Genomic DNA, 23,340 nt, shown 5'->3' with positions numbered 1-23,340 from the left:
GACCCACGTCTCCTCTTCGGGATGAGCCCGGTCAGGCTCCATGGGTAAAAGCCCAGCCACCAGGCACTCGCCCTCATGCCCCACTTCCAGGCCTGGCTCCAGAGTGGGGCCCCGGTGACCCGCGTCCGGGCGAGGGAACACGAAATCCAAAGTTAGTTTCCATCATAAAGGGAGACAGATCCTGTCTCCCTTCTAAATCAGCTAAAATATCAATCTTATTTATGGAAGGTTTAAAACTAACATATGCCTGGAGGCGGATGCATCCACAGGATAGAGATTATTCATCTTGTTCGCATCCACACAATACCCATACCCGAATAGATAATTTTTTGATCTCCAGTCAGATATTTCTTCAAGTGATATATAGTGAATCCCTTCCAAGTTTACTTAGTGATCAGTCTCCATTGGTGATGTCAGTGTCTATCCCTGACAAGGTAGAAGAAAAGTACAGATGGAGGCTCAACTTTACCCTCTTAAAACAACCTGAATTCTCTACTTTCATTAGGGAACAAATTAATTTCTTCATTTTAACAAATAGATCATCTGCTCAAAATATTTGACCAAATGTGGCCCGCCTCCACATTTGGTCAGGCCCCCTGAACAATACCAGAGAGGATTTAGTTTTTTTTTCATATACCGTATTTTCCGGACCATAAGCCGCTACTTTTTTCCTAAGCTTTGAACCATGCGGCTTATATGTGGATTTTTCTTCAACCACCAGGGGGCTCTTTAGCAGGAAGTAAATCATTGGAAGTCAAAATTGGAAATCAAAGAAGAAAGCGCCCATTAAAACGGAATTAGGTTTTAATAAGGAATTGAAATTTGAAAATGTTGTTGATCAGTTAAATAGCATTGAGGGGAAAAAGAAGATTTTTCGTTTTTTTAAATACTGGGATCATTATGAGAATTTGAGGTATAGATATTAGGATCCAGTAGATGGCAGTAGTGCAACAATAATGGATGCAACCTGCCCATGAAATCTAAAGAAGAAGAAGAAGAAGAAGAAGAAGAAAGTGCCCATTTTCATTTAGTACATGCTAGTAGTAGACATGAAGGATCAGCACTTTTACTGATCCGTTACCGTTCGGAAACTACCGTAATCAGTTCAGTTAAATCTAAACTTGGCAACTTTTTCTTTTTCAACCATAATAAATAATATTCAATTGACCTGTTATGACTCAGATTTTAGCTGTCCGCCCCCCTCTGCTGCTGCTGCATCGTTGTGGAAAACATGGAGCGGCAGAGAAATCTGAGGCTTATTTTTTGTAAAAAATAAAACAAAAATGTTACAAAAATGTTATGTTTACTGGTTTAAAAAACAACAAAAAAAAAAAAAAACAACAACTTTGGGGTTGCGATTTATAGTCCGGTGTGGCTTATAATCTGGAAAATATGGTATTTATTTCATAAATAGTGTTATTTCCTGGATTTTTTCTGCGAAGGACCCAGAGAGGGTTATTTGATTGTGCTTTCTGGAAAACAATAAATTTTTACATTTAGGCACTCCTGCAATTGTCAGACTTTTTCTGTTACAAACTGACTCCGGCCCCCCACCAGAGAAGGGAAAAGTTATGTGGCCCTCACAGGAAAAAGTTTGGGGACCCCTGTCCTTGAGCAAGGTGGAAGGAATGGGTGTTTTCCAGACTCCTTCACTCAAGCTGTTATAACAGTCATCCATATAACAGTCATCCAATCTCACTCCTCAATACAGATTATAACTTAGTTACAAAAATGATAGCAAAAATATTGGAAACGTTTCTACCTTTACTTATCAACCTGCATCAAACAGGGTTTATTTTTAAAAGATTTTCCACTAATAATTTGAGGCATTTATCATAATACATATGATTAACAAAAAAAAGATGCCAAGTGTGGCCGCCTCATTTGATGCCGAAAGGTTGAATGGCAATACCTCTTTTCTGTCCTTAAGAAATTTGGTTTTGATGACAGGTTTGTCAATTTGATACAATCTCTTTATAGATCCCGTCAAGCTAGAGTTGTTACCAATGGGATCACCTCTGAGTCATTTTGGCTGTAAACAGGCAACAGACAGGGAGATCCAGTTAGTCCCGCCATCTTTGTGCATCTTTGTGCTTGCCATCAAGCCATTGGCTGAGGCCATTAGAATAAATCATAATATTAGTGGTTTTGCACAAGATTTCATTTTATTTTTAACCAATCCAGAACGCTCTCTTTGTCACCTTCAGGAACTACTGAGTAAATACAGCTCATTTTCTGGATACAAAGTTAACGTGGAAAAGAGTGAGGTTTTAGTGATGTCTGTATTTGACCACAGTAAAGTTAAAAACATGTCTAATTTCAAATGGTCTCCTGAGGGTTTTAAACATTTAGGGATGTTTGTTGAAAGAAATCTTAAAAATCTCTTTAAACTCAACTTAGCTAGCCTCCTTCAGAAGGGGAGTGAGGATTTAGGAAAATGGATGGATTTACTTCTCACATTACTTGGTAGAATTAATGTCAAAGATGAATATCCTCCCTAGGTTTCTATACATGTTTCAGTCACTTTCAATTCATGAGCTGGATTCGACAGGATCTATGAGTAATACTGATACCATCTGTCTCTCACCCTCTCTCTGAATCATAACATTTTTATTCAATCCTTATTGATTACCCCCTTCATCCATTTTAGTCTATCTTGTTTTTTTGTTGTTATATTATTGTAAATGTATTTTACTTTAGGTATGTCTCATTGTTTGAATTTTACTTGATCCTGAATCAGTTTTGTCCAGTCAGTTAACAATTGTGATGTTGTTACTAAAAGATCCAAAATAAAGTATTCTAAAAAAACCAACTGGGGTGATGTTTTCTATCTTCTTGGTTTTAGTCAGAACAGCAGCAGCAGCGTTCTGGATCAGCTGCAGCTGGATGATTGATGTTTTCAGTCAGACCTGTGAAGATGCTGCTGGAGGAATCAATGTGACTAAAGATAAACATGGATGAGTTTCTCTAGATGCTGAGACATTAGTCCTCTAGTCCTGGAGATATTCTTCAGGTGATAGAAGGCCGACTGCTTATTTACCATCGACTCAGCTGCAGTCAGGTTGCAGTCCTATTCTGATTTGTAGCTTAAATCCACAAGCAGACAGAATTCTGCTGCTTTCACATTTACTCAGTGAGCATAAAGCAGGGTTGATTCCTTCAGAAACATAGAGCTAGTTGCTAAAGCTGATCCAAGGAAGGTTTGACTGTGTACAGTACTGTAGAAAATTAAACCCACCAAAATGAACTTGGTGTACTTATATTACACTTATGCCAAGGTTCACTCACTGTTAAATTCAGGCTGTGGTAGAACACAATGAAATACTTTACTATTGTTAGCAGCTGATGTCCAAGAGACATTGACTTTCAACAATAAACAATGTTCATGTCTGCACAGTGGGAGCTGACAGCAACATGGAGCTGCACCAGGCACAGCAGGCTGGTACTCACTTGTCCATCTCCTTGCGGATGTCGTCCTCTGCCATGCCCTTGAGCCTGGAGTAGAACCACAGGTGTTCCTCTACACTGAGCTTATCAAACAGAACGTTGTGCTGCGGACACATGCCGAGGTTCTGACGGATCCGATCCATTTCGGTGCGGATGTCGTGGCCGTATATGGTGGCAGAGCCGGAGGTGGGAGGAAACAAGCCTGTCAGGATGGACCTTTGATGAGGACAGAGACACACACGAAAAGCATGGTTTGTGGGTTCTGCCACTATGAGCCTAATTCAGTCTGGAGTGACTGATCTAATGACTGATGTGTAAATAATTACCTTTGTTCTGTATTTTTTCCGTAAATTATCCAAATGGTTTTATTGCAAATAGTCTGATCATTGTAGTTTGAATATAAATAATTTGAACTGAAACGGCCCATGAGGCTGATTTGTTGGAAGAAAGCGATTTAATGATTCTGGTTATTTTGATGAGGGACAAACTGAAATTATTGTGGGATGTAATTTTAAAGCAGCATTTGAAGCAAATTAAGAAGTGAATGAGGGGCTGTCCAAGCTGCCTGATCCAACAGTAAAAACATAACATGCCTTTTTCAAATTCAAATTATATTTAAAACAAAATCTCCTGTAGCAGTCTGCATTGCAGTGAATTTGAAGAAGCCTCTGACTGAAGATAGTCTGCTTACTCAAGACAGTGTCATGAAGAGGATGGTCAGGGTTGTCCATAATTTCCTTGAATTTATGAATAATGCTTCTTTGGACTTTTTAGGTCATTATTATGCACGTGGCCATGTTTTGACACATTTCTGTATAATTTGCTAAATGCTTCGTAAACAACTCCGATCTCTGGCTGCAGAGTGGTCTGCACAGGGTTTGCTATCCAGGCAAGAACACAATGATCTAACTGGTTCTAAGATGTGATCTGATAGTGGCTGCAGTTTTGTGTGCTTCTTCATTCTCACTAAATCACAACATAAATACAATCAATGAGATGCTCCATTAAAGCAAAAACACAGTTTGGCTTCCTCCTTACATGGTGGTGGTTTTTCCAGCTCCATTGTGTCCCAGGAAGGAGACCACCTGGTTTTCATAGAGGTTGAGGCTCAGGTTGTTGAGGGCCAGTTTACTGCCAGTCTTGTACACCTTGGTCAGTTTGTCTATGCAGACCACCAGGCTCAGGTGACTCGGCTCCTCCTCCATGCCCCGCATCTCCTCTGCAGTCACAGATGACACAGGACCACAACAACACTTTAAAAAATAGTATAAACAATGCAACTTGTTTCTAACCTATCTCGCCTCGTCACTGTGATTTTAGCGCAGGGGTCCCCAAGCTACGGCCCGCGGGCCGGATCCGGCCCGCCTCCTCATACCAGAGAGCATTCAGTGTTTTTTTTCATATATTGTATTTTCCGGTTTATATGTGGATTTTTCTTCAACCACCAGGGGGCTTTTGAGCAGATGTGAAACTAACTTTCCCTCAATGGAATATATACTAGTCAGTCCCAGTCACCGTTTCACTCACGGTTTTTTCCATTTGCATTCTGGGTAAAAATCTATCTAAAAGCGCGAGAGTGTTTCGTCCCCCCCGCTCGACAGTTTCAAAGACAGAACAGACGATGCCAGTTTTAAAACTGGCATCGTCATCAACATCCTGCCTTTCCAGTATTCCATGTAGGTTAGAGTTCCAGCTCAAACCTGAAGGTGTTTTAGGGAAAGGTCCAGAATGTGACCTGAATGCATTCACACCCATCTATAAGCCTGAAAGGACATGTTATCTCTAAAGAAGCATGCAATAGTGCCAGCTGTGAACAGATCTTAACTCCAATTAAAAAGAACTGATTTGGCATTTTTTGCTTAGATCTTCTCCTGTAAACCACCCAGCAGAGTAAACTGTGACTCTGACCTTGTTACACCTGGTAAAACCAGAAATACTGCTACCAAATTAGACTTGTTTTCATTTTCTGTGTCTTCTAAGAGACAAATACAAGTTTGCCAAAGATATGAATCAATCTTAAACTAGGAATGCACCGACTGCAGTTTTCTGGTTGATCGCTATGGGGGAATTTTTCTGCCATAATTCGAGAGCACACATTTCCAGTCTGAAAGCAAGATTACATCTTTTCTTCTCAAAACTTTTAATACTTTTGCTTACATGTTCATTTTGAAAACAGGACTTCATGTCTTTCTTCTCAAAACTTGTATGTTTGTACTCAAAACTTCTCCTGGTGCTCTTGCAGAACTCTCTGCTCACTTACAAACCATCCTCTGCTTGCTGTAGGAACAAAAATGCAGTGTTGCCTGGCAACCTCTCAGCCAATAGAATGAAAGTGTTGTACTGGGAGTGTTTGTTTCCTTCTGTGCCTGTGTGGCTATCATCATTTGTAGCAACCTGCGCCACCTAATGGATGTAGGGACAAACGACGTCAGCTTTCTGCTCCATGTTACGCTAAACATCCGCCAGCAGCTCGCTGCTGATCACTAACAGCTAACCCAATCAAAGACAACATAGTCACGACATGATGTCTGTCTATTTAAATATATATATTTATTTATAGGGGTGAAAGTAGTTTGCAATTCTTGCCAGTACTATGACAAAAATCGTCAGTGGCTCATTGAGCGAACCAAAACAAATAAAATCATAAATATTTTATTGTATTATAGCCTACCTGTCCTTTAAGTTATTTACAAACTTAAAGGACTTTTCCTTGAATTTGTTTTGAATAAAGTTACTCAGTTACATTTGAAATCATATCCATTAATGAGTAAAGATAAAAAAAGAAAATGGCAGAAAAAATGGCATTGATCTTTTGGCTGGGTTCTTATAGTGTTGCATCAATGACAAGACAGAGGAGCAAGGAAAACCTGTCAAGTTTAGTTCAAGTTATCTTCTGAGAAAAAGAAAAGCCCTTGCTGAATTTAATGCATCAGTTTAACTGTAAGCATAGGCAGCAGGTTTATCATACATTGTAAACTTGAATAATATTTTAACAACAAATGAAAATGTCAGTTTTATCAGGTACTTGTGATTATAATTTGTATTGACTGAAACTGACAACAGAAAATCGGTTTGGAGTCGGTTATTTAAAACTATTAGATGGGAGTAACAAACAGCAGCTGACATAATATATTGGAAATCAATGTCCCATTAAAATACACATAATATTTTCTGTTGCTTTTTTATTTATAAATGTTGTCGAGAAAAGTCGAGCTCAGCCCACTTCCCCATGCTGGAGATTTTAGTTTAATAATAACAATAAATAAAGTTATCTTTAAAACTGATTACACAGGTGATATCAAGACCCAACAGTAGAGTCAGACGGTAATAAAATTAATCTGGTTGTGTGTGTTGTTATTGTGTCTTGCTTTAATTCTACTTTTTTCTATTTAATCATAAAAAAATCATAGTCTGACAGAAGGAAAGTTATGAAACAGGAAAAGCAGGTTTCCTGGAGAAAGAGGAAGTTTCCAGCATGCAGTTATTAAAAATAGTTCAGACTGCTCATTTTGGGCACTAAAGGTTTAAGGAATAAAAACTAGACATTTTGAGTAATTGGATAAAACCCAGAGTAAAATACTTAAATTAATAATGATAACTTATGATTAAGCCGATAATTAATATTGGTTTAACCGGTGGTTGATGTTGGTTTGATTATAAGAATATTTACACTTACTCTTACACTTATGGAAGTACTTAAAGGAGAAAGAAGTAACTGTAACATGGTGTCAAATGATTAGAATAATGAATTATTATTGGTTTCTTTTCAGAAATGTCTGTAATAACACATTATGATTATAAGAGTAACTAATAAGTAATGGTTATTATAATATTATAAATGAATGCTAAATCAGAGAAACTAAAAGGTTATAAATGTGATTTTGACATTGAACTGGAAATGGTGTAAAGTGTGTAACTGTAACTAAAGGTCACTGATGTTGTGTTGGAGGTAGATGGTAGGTGAAGGGTCAGGTGGAAAGAGGAACTGATGGGAGAGCGGAGGTGTCCAACGCCTTATTGCTAAACTTCAACTTACCTAAGAGAAGGTTAGACACAAGAGGGCTGTTGAGCAACCTGGGACACTGGTACAGACATCAGGTCATGTCCAAAGATGGTGATGGATATGAGATTATCGGTCCAAGCAGTCAGCCAATGAAACAGGCACAGCAACAAAGCTAGCCAATGCAAATGCACCAAAAGGGTGGGTATATCCTATATAAGGTGAGTGCAAAGAGGAGTCTTTGGTTGGATCCTTCAGGCAGCTTCGAGCCAAGATCGAGATGGACAAAGATCTCTGCAGCTGAAGAAGAGCCGGGGCCACAGAGCCGAAGACTGTTCTGCACATGGGGACCAACCCGTTAGCCCCGCAACATGTGGCTTCAAATCACACTTTTCTCAGCTGGGTTCGAGACCCCAAAGACAAAGCCAAAGACAAAGACCAAGGCAAAGATGAAGATAAAGACAAAGATAAAGAACAAAGGCAAAGAGGAAGAACTGGTGTGTTCCTTCCGTGAGACCAGCTCTTCTACATCTCGAGAGACCAGAAAGATCGTGAGACGAGGAGAAAGGAGCTACAGAGCTGCAAGACAAGAAGGAGAGGGCCGCTACGAGCATGAGGAAGTCACCCTGAGGCCCGAGATCTGCCGCTCTGACTCAGTACTCTTCCTGTACTGGGAGCCTCCTGCTGCTGCAACGCCTTTTTCATCATCAGGCCAGTTCTGGGGTTCAAAATGCCAAACTCCGTCCATCTCTCTCAAAGTTTTTCTTTTTTAGTTCACAGTGTCAGCATTAGGGAAAGATAGGCTAGATTATTGATTTTACTTATTTGATTATTTCTGCTACTAATTTAAGCTGTACTGACCCTTGCAAAATTGCCTTACTAATAAAATACTTAGGATTAAGAAAATCTAAAAGATGTTGTGGACATTCAGTTAATGAGTCACCTTAAAGTTCTTTGATGGTTGTAAAATAGCTATGAAGTTTGATTCTGGGAGGAGAAAGTGGAAAATGTTTTATAGGTTGCTTTTAGCCAAAACTAAAACAACACCCTTGGGACTCGCCCGAGTCACTAAAACCAACCTGGTTCAATAACAAGTGCAAGTTGTAATAAGAGAAAGAGCGACCGTTAACAGGTGTGCTCTGTGAAGCTAGCTGATTCCGGGCTGCTTTATCTGGCTAGTTCACAGGGTGAAAAAGGGTGGGACATCTGGATGGAGGTCGTCAGAAACCAGGCTAGTCTTTCTCGCACCCAGCTTAAACAGAGTTTACTTCAGTTCTGGGTAGGGTAAATCTCGGCAGATTTAGGAAACTCAATTCACCCGTTAGACGGAGAGCTGGGAGCAACATCTCCCTCCTCTCAGAAGAGGAAGTAGAGAGAGAGAAGGGGGGGGGAGGTGTTGTGCAACAACAATGTGCTCCTTTAAATAAATATAGCTTAACACCAACATGTCCTCATTTCCTTTGTGATGAGCTGAACTTTGTTTTGCTCATCACAAAGTAACTAAAGTACAATTGTAAAGAGGTACTAAGTGCACATTTTTATCAAAAATAACTGTAGTTTTACTTAAGTAGCTTATCTTATTTTTGTACACTTTCCACCTCTGCTGGCATGTAGAAACATTGATAAATAATTTTATCTTGTAGCATCTGCAGTAACTTTGGGTATCACCGTCTTTTTTTTTTAATTTTTTTTAACAAATTAGTTATTGTTTTCTGCACTGTTAGCAAGTTTTGATTTCGCTTGAATTAAAAATTCACTGTCCCACTGCGTTTTCACGGTTTTTATTTTAAAGTCTATAAATGATAAGTGATTTATTGTTCATCCTGTCCCAGTGCAAGCAGCATTTTGTTATGTCTGTGGCCCACCTGTGTAAATTGTCCCAGTCCTTAAATCAAATGCAACAATCCAATCAGCAACCACTGCCTTTTATAAGAAGATGAGTGTACTATGTGCTACTGTTTAAAAGAATTGTTTTCGAGGTATGCTGTGTTGTTTTTAATTGAGAAAAAATCCACTGACACTCAGATTAGATATATTTTGCAGCTCTTGAATATAGTTGGATCTACATTGGGCTGGTGAACAGTTGCTCACGCATAACATTATGACGACTGACAGAAGAAGCCCAAGGTGAGTAAGTTTTTAATTTTATTATGTTTGTTTTCTAGGCAAGACAGTAAGTATTTTGTTCAAGAGGGTGGGCTGGGACTTAGATACCATGTTTAATCGTTTCTATCACACTCGTGAGGAATTCTATACTCTTTCTCATTCTAAACTGAGTTATGCAGGTTGATGTAACACAGACAAAGAAGGGGGGACAAGTCACTTTGGTCACATGGAACGTTAAAGGTTTGAATAATCCTGTGAAGAGGGGTAAGATATTAGCACACTTAAAGACAATGTCTAGCGACATAATCTTTCTTCAGGAAACCCACCTTAACAAGAATGAGCACATAAAACTGAGATGCAGGTGGACAGGGCAAGCTTATCATTCTACTTGTGCAGTGAGAGCTAGAGGCGTGGCAATATTATTCAAGAAAGGTACATCTTTTATCCATAAGTCAACCATATCCGACAAGGAAGGTAGATATTTAATACTAGTTGGAGAATTGTATTCTGTCCCTATAACTCTGGTTAATATATATGGCCCCAACATAGACTCTCCTCTTTTTTACAAACATGTTTTAGCCCAAATACCTGACATTTCGCAAACTAATCTAATCATTGGAGGGGATCTAAATCTTGTATTAGATCCATACTTAGACCGTTCATCAACACGTAGAGCAGCGGCCTCTAATGCTAGTATTTTTCTTAAGGAATATCTAAATAACTAATTTGTTCGATAGCTGGAGGATTTTTAACCCGCAGGGGAGAGCCTATTCATTTCACTCAATTATTGCCCTATACAAGTGAAGTAAAATATCACAATATAGCAATTTCAGATCATGCCCCCCTTTCTTTAGATTTACATTTAGATAATTTGAGCCAAACCGAAAGGATGGAAATTAGACCCACAATTGTTGAAAGAACCAGAATTCTGCAAGTTTATCAGAGAGCAGATTACATTTTTCTTTGAAATGAATGACCTTCCCGGAACGTCTCCTTCAATATTGTGGGAAACTATGAAGGCCTATTCAAGGGGAAGTATTATATCCTTTCAAGCAGCAAGGAAGAAAAGGAACCGAGCAGAGTTGGTAGATTTAGAGCAACAAATTAGGTGTCTGGACAAGGATAACGCTACACACCCCTCTACAGAAACTCATAAAAAAAATTCTTTCTCTAAGATATAAATACAATCAATTAGTGTCAAATAATATCACTAGAGCTTTTATTTTTACATGACAGAAATATTTTGAATTTGGAGAAAAGCCTAATAAATTACTGGCAAGACAATTAAGGAAAATGGAAAGTGACCATACAATTAACAAAATCAAATCAGAAAATGGGGAAATTTTAACCTCACACAAAGACATTAATCATAGATTTAAACAGTTTTATGAATCATTGTACTCCTCCAATGCTGTAAAAGATGACTTACTTATACAGAAGTTTTTAGATAGCTGTAATCTCCCAACCTTAACTCAAGAAGACAAGAGCTCTCTTAACGCAAATCTCTCTTGTATAGATATTCAGGTTGCTATTAAAGAATGGGAAATCGCCTGGTCCCGATGGATACCCTGGGGAATTCTATAAAGAATTTAGTGACCTTTTATCACCATATTTGTTAAAAATGTATATCCAAGCAAATTTAGATAACATACTACCGCCTACTATGAGAGTAGCCACTGTAATACTAATACCCAAAAAAGATAAGGACCCTGAGGAAGTGGGTAACTACAGACCAATATCACTGCTGACCTATGATCAAAAAATACTTGCTAAAATTCTAGCTAATAGGTTGAGTTTATTAATTGACAAATTAATTCATCCCGATCAGACGGGTTTTATACCAAACAGACACTCTTTCTTCAATTTGAGACGTCTTTATAATGTGATCTACTCTCAGAGGGAGGAAACTTCTGATTTAGCTGTCCTTTCCCTTGATGCGGAAAAGGCCTTTGACCAAATATCTCTTTGCGACCCTGAGAAGATACGACCTTGGTGAGGACTTCGAAAAATGGTTAAAAATGGTTAACAATCCTTGTGCTAGAATTGTCACCAATAAGACATTATCTCCTGCATTCCAATTACATAGGGGTACCAGACAGGGTTGCTCGCTGTCACCCTTACTTTTCGCCTTAGCCTTAGAACCACTTGCACAATCAATTCGCGCCAACCCCCTTGTACAGGGATATACTACTAAAGGGACAATAAACAAAATTTCCTTATATGCGGATGATATCCTTTTGTTCATAACCAATCTTCAGTGTACTGTACCAGCTGTCCTAGATATAATCTCTCAGTTTGGCAGGTTTTCCGGTTATAGGATCAACTGGTCTAAAAGTGAATTGATGCCAATTAAGCTCAAAGACTCTTCGATCTTGGAAAGTATGCCTTTTAAAATAGTTAGTAATAAGTTCACCTACCTTGGCATAGAGATTACTAGGGATTTTAATTCACTGTATGAAGATTACGGTTCTCATTAGCAAATAATTTAAAGCAATTTAATAAAACTTGGCAACACCTTCGGCAATATATTGATAACTATTTGAAGAGGATTTGATCTGAACCTCGGTGTGTTAAGATATAAGTCCTAGGGAAAGGGAGGGAAAGGGAAGGGGGTGGGCCATGGGAGTGTTTTTGTTGACATCATTTCTGTTTTGTTTGTCTGATGTTTTATGTTCACATATGGAAAAATGAGGACAAATTTGTATTGTTGATGTTTCATTGTCCAGGTCTGATCCCTCAATAAAATTGTTGACAACTAATTATGTAAAGCACCTTGAAATGCCTTGCTGCTGAAATGTGCTACACAAATATAATTTGATTGATTGATTCCATTTTCATCTTTTACTGAAGTTTTGAATTTTTTCACAGAAACACTTTTTCAGAGAAGCCTGGTGTTATTAATTATTATAGTCTTTGGTCTTTTTTAACCTGTAGAACATGAAAACCCTCATCAAAAGTTCATAATAAAGTTGAGTTCTCCGTACCGGACCGGCGCTGGTCCATGGCACATGCCTGGTCCTCCTCCATCACACTGAGCCTGGCAGATCCTCCTCCACACCAGGGCCAGTCCCAGGTCTCAACACGCCCACTGCCTGACCAATAGGATCTCTGCAGAGGGAAGTACCATGGGCGTGGCAGCCCATACATCCCTACAGGTAGAGGAAGAGTTAAAGTTGTGTTATAATGAGATAATAATGGTCCAGGATTCAGGAAGCAGTCTTTTCCCACCTGGATGAACAGCTTCTATGTACCAGGTTAGCACACCGTACACCCCAGCATCTATAATGAGCATCATCATGGAAAGGCTCAGATTAAAGTCATCGCCCTCTACAGGTGACTGACTGATGGTGCGCCACTGGATCCCAACACCTGCCACTTCATACAGGGCAAAATACTTGGAGCCAAGACCGAAGGCTGTGGTGGACATGAGAGACTGGAACCAACAGAGAACACATGCACTATGAGTCAGCAGCACAAGTACAACAGCAACACATGAAGAACAAGGAAGTGGCCTTACAGCAATGCATTTCTCAAAGGCAGTGATCTTGTCATGGGCCACCTCCTCCCTTATGGCTACATACATGTAGGGCACATAGCTGAGGAAGTAGATGATTCCTCCACAGGCTGAAGCTAGCTTAGCTTTGGAGTAGATTACCGACACCAAAAAACTGAGAAAAAAAGAGAAAACATTACAGAAGCAATTACCAATTACAATCTGAACAGACTGGTTCAGATTGTTCAATCACAATCTGAACCAATCGATAGTTTCTTCTCAGTAAAGTCAGACTTCTTTTAAAAGAAACAAACTTTGAAATTCAGCACATTTGCACTTTTATGTAAAACCTTAAATGTTTGTTTTCTATTATGATACAAAATTAAATTTCAAATAAAGCTGGGTTTATACTGCAGCAAAAACATAAATCTGTTATTAAGCCAATATATGAAAAGGAAGAATGACAATTTCACTGAAGTCAAATAGTAATTTTGGATCAGTACATTAGTTGAACCATTGCAAATATGTGATTAGAATAAAAATGTGTCTTTACTGATGCTGCCTTACAACATTTCAGTAGGAAAGGACTTCTTAGAATAATATGGAATAAGTATTTTCTACCTTAGTTCAATGCTACAAACACAGTATGAATTTCTAAAATTATTAATTTACTGTATGTAGCCGAGGAAACCAAAGGGATGAATTAAATCTTCTGTGTCAGCAACAGAAATATTAACATTTCAGACTTGGAAGATGAGGAAGCAGTTAGTGGCCGTATCCTAACCGTTCACACACCATCCGCCTCGAGCTGATGAGCCAGAGTCAAAGACAAACACACTATGAAACATTTCTTTATGAACTGTAGCTGTTAACAGATCTCACTTCTCACAATCTGAATAAAGAACATTATTTTATGAAATAACTTGGCACATGTGTTAAACCTTTTGTTTGGACTGGCTGAAGTTGAATCCCAATCAGTGTGGGATAACACTTCATTCAGGTAGACAGGATCAAGTACTGACTTAAACGGTAAACTGGGAATGATTCTCACTGACTGCTTGGTGACTTAACCTGCTCTGTATGATGCAGCCGGTTATCCTGCAGCACATCAGCATTCACTGCTTTTCATGACTATCAGGAAGAAACCAAATTACAATGCCAAATGTAAATGCATTAAACCTGACACTAGGTCTGTGATTTTGCTCTTGTAGACATACATTTTAATGTGAAAAGATATTATATTTTTTATTAGGGCTGCAACTAACGATTACTTGAGTTATCAATTAATCTATTGATTATTCTGACAATTAATCAGATTAATAGTTTCAGCACCAAACGGCCGAAACTATTAATCTGATAGCTTCAGATTAACCTGAAATCAGTTTTCAGATTTCAGATGCATTTTGTACCTACAGGTTGACATCTTGTTTTTTTCTACATAAATTTTGTGCATTTACATAAATCACTTCATACCTATGTACTTAAACTTTTACATTAAAAATGCAGATAGATATCAGGGCTCCCCACAGAAAGCTTGGCAGAGATGTCCTCTGCCAAGTGCAGGGACAGTCGTCTGAAAAACACCCCATCGGATGATGCTGCCACCACCATGTTTCACTGTTGGGATTATATTGGACAGGTGATGAGCAGTGCCTGGTTTTCTCCACACATGCTGCTTAGAATTAACAACAAAAAGTTCAATCTTCGCCTCATCAGACCACAGAATCTTATTTCTCAGTCTGAGAGTCTTTCATGTGTTTTTTGGCAAACTCTATGCGAGCTTTCAAATGTCTTGCACTGAGGAGAGGGTTCAGTTGGTGAAGGGCTGCAGTGATTGTTGACTTTGTAAAGTAAGGGAAGGTAATTTTATTTATATAGCACATTTTCAGCAACAAGGCAATTCAAAGGGCTTTACATGAATTAAAAGGAAATACAAACAAAATAACAAACCAAAGGAAAGAAAAAGAATCTAATATTGATTTAAAGTATGTAAACTAAGTGCTCCTGTTCAGGGTTGCTAAGTATCCTCTGGTCTAATTCCATTTCTGGGTCGGAAAAACAAGAGTCTGAAAAATAGTCTAGATCCAAAAGTGTCCTCTGGGCTTCTGGTCTCTGCATCTAAATAGAGAGTACTCTACAGTTTCTGATAACATAAACTAAAGAGTGACTAATCTAAATCCTTTTCTGGGTTAAAAGTAATAGAAACTAAGCAATGACTGTTCCTGTTAAGTATTTCTGGATTCCAAGTTCGCAGTTATTCTAATTCTAATTCTATTTTTGGGCTGTATAATGTTGATCTAAATAGTGCGTACTCAACAATTTCTGATATTACTAAAACTAAAATAATCATCTTCTGGGTTAAATAGGGAGTACTCCACCGTTTCTATAACAAAATAGAGGAAAGGACACATTAGGGGAGATGGCAACATTCAGACAAAACAAAGGGCAAAACAAAGACACGAGTGAAGGCGGTGATGTCAAAGGGCCATGGAACCACGTTGCTCAGCCTCCCGACAGAAGTCCGATAAAGGTGTTGTCATCAAGGCATGATGACCTTAGGAGCGCTCAGCTCCACAGCTCCATAGATACAGGAGGAGGTGAGGAGGGAAGAGCATTGTGTTTACATATCTTCAAGGAGATTAGAAATATGCAGCCCTTCCAAGGCCACATGGGGAAAGCCAATTCAGATACAGAATGTCTTAGGTCGGGAAGATTATAAATTTCAATCTTCCCTAAAGTCTCTCCAATACATCTCAGTTCCCAATCATCCAAATTAGTTTGGTCGTTCCACTGAACCGAAACTAGCAACTTCTCCAAGATCGATTCCATTCAGTTAGTGAGTTTTAGAGTCCTCAGCTGGGCTGCGAGTCTCAGCAAGACTCACATCCAACTTGCGTCTCTGTCCACACCAACAGTCTGAGTGTTTGCTAGTTCAGCCAAGTTTGTCACAAATTTGTCGATAATCCAGGAATCTACAAGCTCCAAACAGCAGAAATCCTGTTATCATGAATAAATCCAGGGTGAATCCCGCTGGGTTTGTCCCTGCAGGACAAGAGGCTCTCTTGTGCCCAGACTTCTCGTTGAGAAAATTTGATGAATTGCATTGAGAGATCGGTTGATCAGATCCATAATTTGCAGATCTGGAAGATGTGCAGAAAAAGGCTCCAAAAATATAGAAAAAGACAGAAGAAAAACAGAGCAAGCAGGGAAGGCAAGAGCAGGGAGGGAGCAGCGGGAAAAAGCGTCCGCCTTCATCGAGAGCAAGAGAGAAGAACTTTTTCTCATCTCTGTACTGCACCTTCTGAGGTCGACTCTCAGAAGGTGCAACCTGCAGTCAGATGCCAGTGTTTGGAAGTGAAACAATGATACATTCTAACAGTGTTGAGTGAAAATATAAAGCACTCACCAGAACATGATGGTAGCCACAGCATAAATAGTTAAGAAGAGCCAGATGATCAGTGGGTCACTGTGGAGTAACACTCTGCCGTACTTCAGGATGGCTGTGAGAGCAGTGACGGAGATGGAGAGCTGGACAAACCCAGTGATGAACCAGGCCACCCAGTGAACGGCATTGTTTAGGCCCATCATCTTCATCACCTGACAAAGGAGCCCACTGGTTACACGGGTCTTCACCGCCTTAATTAACAATTAAATAAAAACATGTGCAACTCTGACTGACATTGGTCAAGGCCCAAAAACACCAAACTTCCAACTATTGAACATAACAGTGATGGTGCAAAGTTCATAGGCATAATGTTAAATGTACTTTGATTTTTATTTGATTTTGAACAGTATAATCTGTTATTAATAATGGGTTTAAATATCAACATTTTAACAAATGCAAGTTTCAGCAGTTTTTCTGTTTTTTTTTTTTTTTTTTCATGGAATTGTATTAAATTGCCACAACAGAATGAGACCAGTATCAGTTACAGCATAGGTGTCAAACTCCTGCCCTGGAGGGCCACTGCCCTGAAACTTTTAGATGCGACTCTGCTGCACCACACCTGAATAGAATAATTAGGTCATTAGCAGGACTCTGGAGAACTGATCTACAGAAGAATTTTATTATCAGAAGAATTTTATTATTATTGTCAGAAAGACAACAAAATTGCAGTTCCAGTACAACCATCCATCACACAACAACACAAGGGGAGGGGGGGGGGGGGGCATAGTTGGCTGCGGCCTCGCAGCCCGACAGGCGCCGCCTTGCAGAGGAAATAGGAAAAATAAGAAAAACATCAGGTAAGGAGAGGGAAAAAAAACAGTCTGTCTCACACTCTGCTCTTTGCAGGCAGAGTTTGAGATGAAGAAAAAAAACCTCGACACTTAAGCACATATAAACACATATAGACAAAACAAGCCGGGTACGAGGAGGTGGTGTGACGTGAATATGGGTCTCATGTGAGTTATGTGTGTGTCAGACCAAGAGCCCTAACTGAAGCATGCGATTGTTCGTGATTGTCTGTGAATATGATGTCAGTTTCACACCCAGCATAAACAGTTCAGGGCCACAGATGTCCTCAGGGAGGGGAGGGGCAGCAGAACAGAGCCTTCTTTAGACATAACAGGGGAGGATAGTTGGCCAGCCAAGGCCAGCCCGGGCAGCCAGATTCCGATAGCAATAATTTGTTTAGGTCAGGCTGACATCAGTTTACTGCCTTCCTTGAAAGTCTCGCTGATGCTTCTCAGTGGCAAATCCAAACAGCCACATTTTTAGGGTCTCCTGCCTGATCCGAGCGAACAACGTTCTCCAAGGTCACACCAAATCCATTCTGAGTCCGAGATCCGTTGCCCAGCCACGGTCCTGTTCCAGGATCGCACCCAGTCTGCAGCTCAGCTCCCGTATCATCTCAGTCTGAGTGTTGATCGCTCTGCAGATCCCATCAACCGGACCCGGCAGCCTCGAAGTTGCCAAAACGGCCGCTGGCAACTTCCGAAATTTCTGATAAGCCAGGTATCCGCCAACTCCAATAAGCAGAAAACCTGTTATCATGAATCCAATTATGTACACATAGTCAACATCCTCGACTGACAGCATCGTCAGACACACGGTCTTCCACTTCCATGTAGAATCCATCGTATATCCAGTGAAGAATGTCCCGTCAGGACATGAAGGTTCCCCTGTACCCAGTTTCCCAGTGGAAAAAATTGTATCAATTGCATTGAGACCAGCTGACCAGATCCATCATTTGCAACTTCGGAAGCTATTCAAAAGAAAGACTCTAAAAAGAAAGACAGAGAAAGTGCATCCTCCTCCTTCGAAGGACAGAGCAGAAAAAGAAACTTAAATACTTAAATATCTGCAGAAATGTGAGGGGCGTTCTCACTTTTGTGATACACTGTATATTCTTTTAGACTGATTGGTCTCTTTAAGTTCTCCATAGGTCTGAATGTGTGTGCATGCACTGTAAAACATTTGAGTCAAATCTATCTTCTACTATTGAAATAAATATAGCTGAGAGTTTGTGAAAGATAAACCTGCAGTACTAAGTTGTGTTAATGTTTTATTCATTTTGTCCACCCTCCAAGAGTTTTAGGTTAGCGCTTAAAAAAGCTGAAAGAAGAAAACGACAAGAGTAGGGACTATTTCCCAGAGTGCTTAGTGGTACGTTTTTGAATACTGTGTTGCACCGTGAGTGAGATGGAAGTGTGTTACATTGATCTGACTCTTGTCTATTAAGACAAATGTCTTTTTAATTTGATATTGAGTAAAAATAATAGAGACATGTGTGTTCTTTAACTAGGAGGGGTCAGCATTTTTTGCATGTTGTGAATTAAATGTGAATTGCATGTTGCTGTAATTTAAACCAATGTTTAAATTACAGCATTAAGTTAAAACTCACAATTCAAGATTAAATAACTTAAAAATAATGTTTAGACAACATGTCTTTTGTTGTTAAATCAACTTTATGAACTTCATGTAAACCATGTTCATGGACTTTCATTTCCAAGTTAAACCACATTCAAATGTTTTACAGTGTAGTTGTTGTGTGTGTCTCTGTGTTGTCCTGGGATTGGAGTGGAGATCTGTCCAGGGTGTCAGCTGCTTTGATCATGAAAGTAAACAAAATCCCAGAATTCTATTTTTCCAGATTTCTAAAACCATTCAGCCCAATTCCAAGTGCAAGTTGTGTAAGAGGAGAACTGCCCTTAATGGGCGTGGCTAGGGGGTTTGGTAGCCACAGGCTACTCAGTCTGACCACGACACCAGCTGTAGTGGGGTTTGACATTTGGATGCTACGCAGTTAGAAGCTGACAAATTCTCCTCAACACCAGTTTAAACAGAACCCTGTTGACCAGTTGGGACAGGCTCGTCAGGCTCAGGAGGTTTGGACTCTGAACGGAGAGCTGCAGCCTGCTTTACTTTAGTGAGGTAAGCTTGATGGCGACAAACAAGGGTGAACCCCTGTTGCCTCATGACCACTGCAGATAGGCACCAGCCAATCATAGTCCTGCAGGGATAAGTATCGTAGATAATGGATGGTTAGTTTCATTTCGTTGCACTGAAAACAAAAATGTCTCCGATTGTAAAGGTTGTAGACTCAGATATAATCCTATAATGCTTGTGGACTTGTGCCATCTATCACTTCATTAGTTAAGTTTAAGTCATTCATGGATTATCTTTTAAACATAAAAAACTGAACCAAGCCCATTAAAACAATGAATTTTCAGGGGGTGTGAAAACTTTTTTCCAGTGCCACAGAAATTAAAGACATCTTACGAACATTATATTTTTTTAAATCAATTGAAAATTTCTACATTTCTGTGTATAGTGTACTTTCTAATATTGTTGCTGATGTTATCTGGAGTTGAGGTTGTCAGTGATGTTTAGCAGTGGTGTGATGTGGGGTTTCAGTCAGGACCTTCAATAGACTCAACTACACCTGAACAATACCCTGTGAATAGATCTAAACTACTACTTTAATGGTCTTTTATTTTGAAATTACACATCAGATCTGGTTGCCACTTTCTGGTTCTCTTCTAGAGGTGTCCCTCTGTCATCCAGAAGTGGTAGCAGTCTTTGGAAACAGAGAGTTCTGTTTGCAAATGCTGCGGCTGGATTTGAGTAGCTCAAACATGGACCGGATGTGCGCTTTTATTGTGAAAGCAGCACGTAAATGGGTGTATCATAATGTCTTGAGCGACCGGCTGGAGTCAGAGCCGGCTAGCTTTACCGCGGTGATTTTCCCCTTACGGCAATCGTAGAATGTTTAAAGTTCTAACATTGTCACTTGCGATTTCGTAACTGATCATCCTGTAGTGTGTCGTGTTACGAATGATCGGGTCCAGTCGTAGAACCTCGTGGCCGCTCCGATCTAAATCAGGGGTTTTGCCTGACAGAGAGCGAGAACGCAGCCTGTTGAATGTAGCCAATCAGAAAGCGCGGATTCCCTCCGTGCTTTCTGAGGGGAAAGCACGGAGGGAATCCCAAACAGCTGACCCAGCCCGGCGGCAAGGGCGGGCACTGGGTGACATTGCCCGCACACGGAGTCAGTCGTGGCCCCCCTGGACTGGAAGCTGTTGGTTGTTTATAACTTTGATTGGCCAACTCTCTGTTATTCCTATATCAATTTGATACAGTAGGGGCTTCCGCACTTCCAATATCTGTGCCCTCTGTCACTTTTTTCAGCCATTAAAACGGTTTAATCGTTGTTAACACGTCGTGACTTGTTTTTCCGAGCCGCTTCTAAACGCAACATGAGCGCTACGACGCTTGCGTTGGGTTTCCACCTGTGCGGCAGTGAAGGAGACCTGCTGCTGCTGTGCAGAGCTACACAGGTGTGTTAGAATCATGGCAGAAAACCAGAAAAACACAAAGAATTCTGCACAGTTTCCCCCCAAACTAGCAGACTGACTTGAGTAAAGCTGCTGGATGCAGGTAATGTTAGCTAAAAGATGACTAGCAATACATCACCTTAAGCTTGTTGACTAGTAGCCTGTAGGCTACTGATGTTGTTGTTTTATGTTCCAAAGTGTGTAGTACTTGTTACATTGAGTAACTTTTTTGGGAAAAAAGGTGCTTATATGAGTAGTTTTACTGCACTGTACCTTTTTCTTTTACTTGAGTAGTATTATTATTGCTATGTATTCATTTTGCCCCCTTTCCACCCGAAAATAAGCCGATGCCCCCCTGTTAAACTCATTTGGAGCCGGGACTGGCTGACAGCGCAACCCAGAGTGCAGCGGACATTGGAGATATATGGAAACATTAATGTTTACTCAACATTTCGTGCAAAGAATATCCACAGAAATGACCAGAAGAGGTGTTGGAGCAAGATTGCTACCGCAGTATACCCGGTAACTGTTCAGCTGTACATCATTAACGTGACATAAATAGGTTATAATGATATTCATTCAGTCAAGATTTTACGCTGATTCTAGTCACATGCATTGCAGGTAGATTGTAGTAAAACATTGATTAATGCCTGGTTTTAAAATTAGTTAACTGGACTTGTAGCGTCTTCACAGGTCTGACTAATAAATCAATCAAACAGCTGCAGCTGATCCAGAAGTTGCTGCTCATGTTCTCACTAAAACCAGGAAGATAGAGCACATAGCACCAGTGTTAAGGTCCCTACACTGGCTCCTTGTAGGTCAGAGAATAGACTTTAAAATACTGTTGTTGGTTTATAAATCACTGAACGGTTTAGCACCACAATACCTTAAAGATCTGTTATTGCTGTACCAACCGTCTAGATCCCTCAGATCTTCTGGTTCTGGTTCTGCTCTGCAACCCCAGAACCAAACGAGGAGAAGCAGCATTCAGTTTCTATGCACCACAAAACAAACTTCTGGAAAATTGTAAAACAGCTGAAACACTGAGTTCCTTTACATCTCAACTTAAAACCCACCTGTTTAGAGTTGCTTATGGCTAAATTAGGGTTAGAGTGCGGGTTTTGAAGTCTTTGATGTTTTTAATGTTTTTATCTTTACTTTTTATCTATTTATTAATCTCTAATCTCTTTTTTGTGGTTTAGAGTCCTTTTTAAATGGAGTTTTGACTAAAAATCTGGATCTTTTTTCAAATTCCAATCTTTTTTTTTCAAAATCTCTTTCTCTTTCTTACTGTTTATTCAATGTCACATGCTGTAAAGCACTTTGAAATACCTTGCTACTGAAATGTGCTATATAAATAACATTTGATTGATTGTAGCCATTATTTTGTGCCCATTGTTGGACATCAAACGGTATGATTGAACCCGTTATAAGTAGGATTTCTGTCGGCTAATGTGTGGTCTCTCAGGTTTTGAAAATGGGCCGACAATCAGCCGAGAGTTCTAAGATCGTGTAGTGTGCGCTTTGTTAATGTTACGCTAAAGAAATGAGGAAGGAAGGGTCAGTGGAGAGCACCGGAGTTGAGCCTTTTTTTTCATCCAGTGTCATCAATAGAAAGAGAAAGGCAGGAAGAAACAATAAATCCGATGAATTAAAACGAAGTCGATGACTTTCATTTGTTGTGCAATTAATTGATTTATTGTTTATCACGACAGGCCTATCTGTGACAATATCATTCTGTCCTGCAGGGCCTGAAGGAGCAACACTGTCATTGTGGAGGCCCCTCTATGCTACACACAGTCATGTCAATAACGCGTTACTATGTAATGCGTTATTGACATTGAACCACTTTTTTCAGTAACGAGTAATCTAACGTGTTGCTATTTCAAATCCAGTAGTCAGACTACAGTTACTTATCGAAATCACTTTGCATTACTATCTTCTTTTGGAATTTAATTTTATTTCCTCTACGCGTCTTTTATTCCCTCTATCGCCGTTTTTACGCAACAGTATCAGCAGCGACAGAAATGTGAACAATGGAGGGAGATGAGCATTTTGTTGGTGGAAAAACATGAACTTTTTTGAGTTTCTGTTTCCAAGTCCGATTATTATAAGAAGCTTTCCACTTGGTTTTTCTAAAATCACTTGCAGATTGAATGAGTCACGGGTTGCTGTTTTTGGGCTTGGAAATAAGCAGACAGACCCCAGAATTTGTCTGACATCCAGTTAGTTTTAGTCAGACTCTCCTTGTCCATCATTTCCCAGATGATCCGTCCTGCTGTGTCTTTGTTAATGTTAATATATAACCTCTGAATGACGTCGAGCTTCGCGTTGCGCTCCAGAAAACTGCAAACATCGAGACTATTATGAACAGCGCAATAAACGTGAAAACAGCCACGAATGAACGTGTTCGTAAAGTTGTGCAACTTAAAGCCATTATAATTATTAATATTAAGATAAGTGTCACAAATCTGTGCAGCGGCCATCTGAGTTGTGGAGCGGCAGCAGGAGCTCTGAC

General features: G+C 39.7%; 1 protein-coding gene across 2 annotated transcripts in view; it reads right to left on the bottom strand.

Annotated features, from left to right (window-relative positions):
* Positions 1-23,340, bottom strand: part of abca2 (ATP binding cassette subfamily A member 2) — a 142,322-nt gene that overhangs the window by 38,719 nt on the left and 80,263 nt on the right. Inside the window, exons 17-22 of one of the 2 annotated variants that reach the window (XM_088009187.1) lie at positions 16,453-16,643; positions 13,071-13,221; positions 12,782-12,986; positions 12,538-12,702; positions 4,486-4,666; positions 3,451-3,663 (exon numbers count right to left, since the gene is read on the bottom strand). In XM_088009187.1, the coding sequence (XP_087865313.1) occupies positions 3,451-3,663; positions 4,486-4,666; positions 12,538-12,702; positions 12,782-12,986; positions 13,071-13,221; positions 16,453-16,643 (1,106 nt within the window). Of the gene's footprint in view, positions 1-3,450; positions 3,664-4,485; positions 4,667-12,537; positions 12,703-12,781; positions 13,222-16,452; positions 16,644-23,340 lie in introns of both variants that reach the window. The other variant, XM_088009186.1, reaches the window with a different exon arrangement.

The sequence above is a fragment of the Poecilia mexicana genome, unplaced genomic scaffold, assembly GCF_051168715.1.
Source record: "Poecilia mexicana isolate PSO_F unplaced genomic scaffold, ASM5116871v1 scaffold_9, whole genome shotgun sequence".
NCBI lineage: Eukaryota > Metazoa > Chordata > Actinopteri > Cyprinodontiformes > Poeciliidae > Poecilia > Poecilia mexicana.
This window is presented reverse-complemented; position numbering and strand designations above follow the sequence as displayed.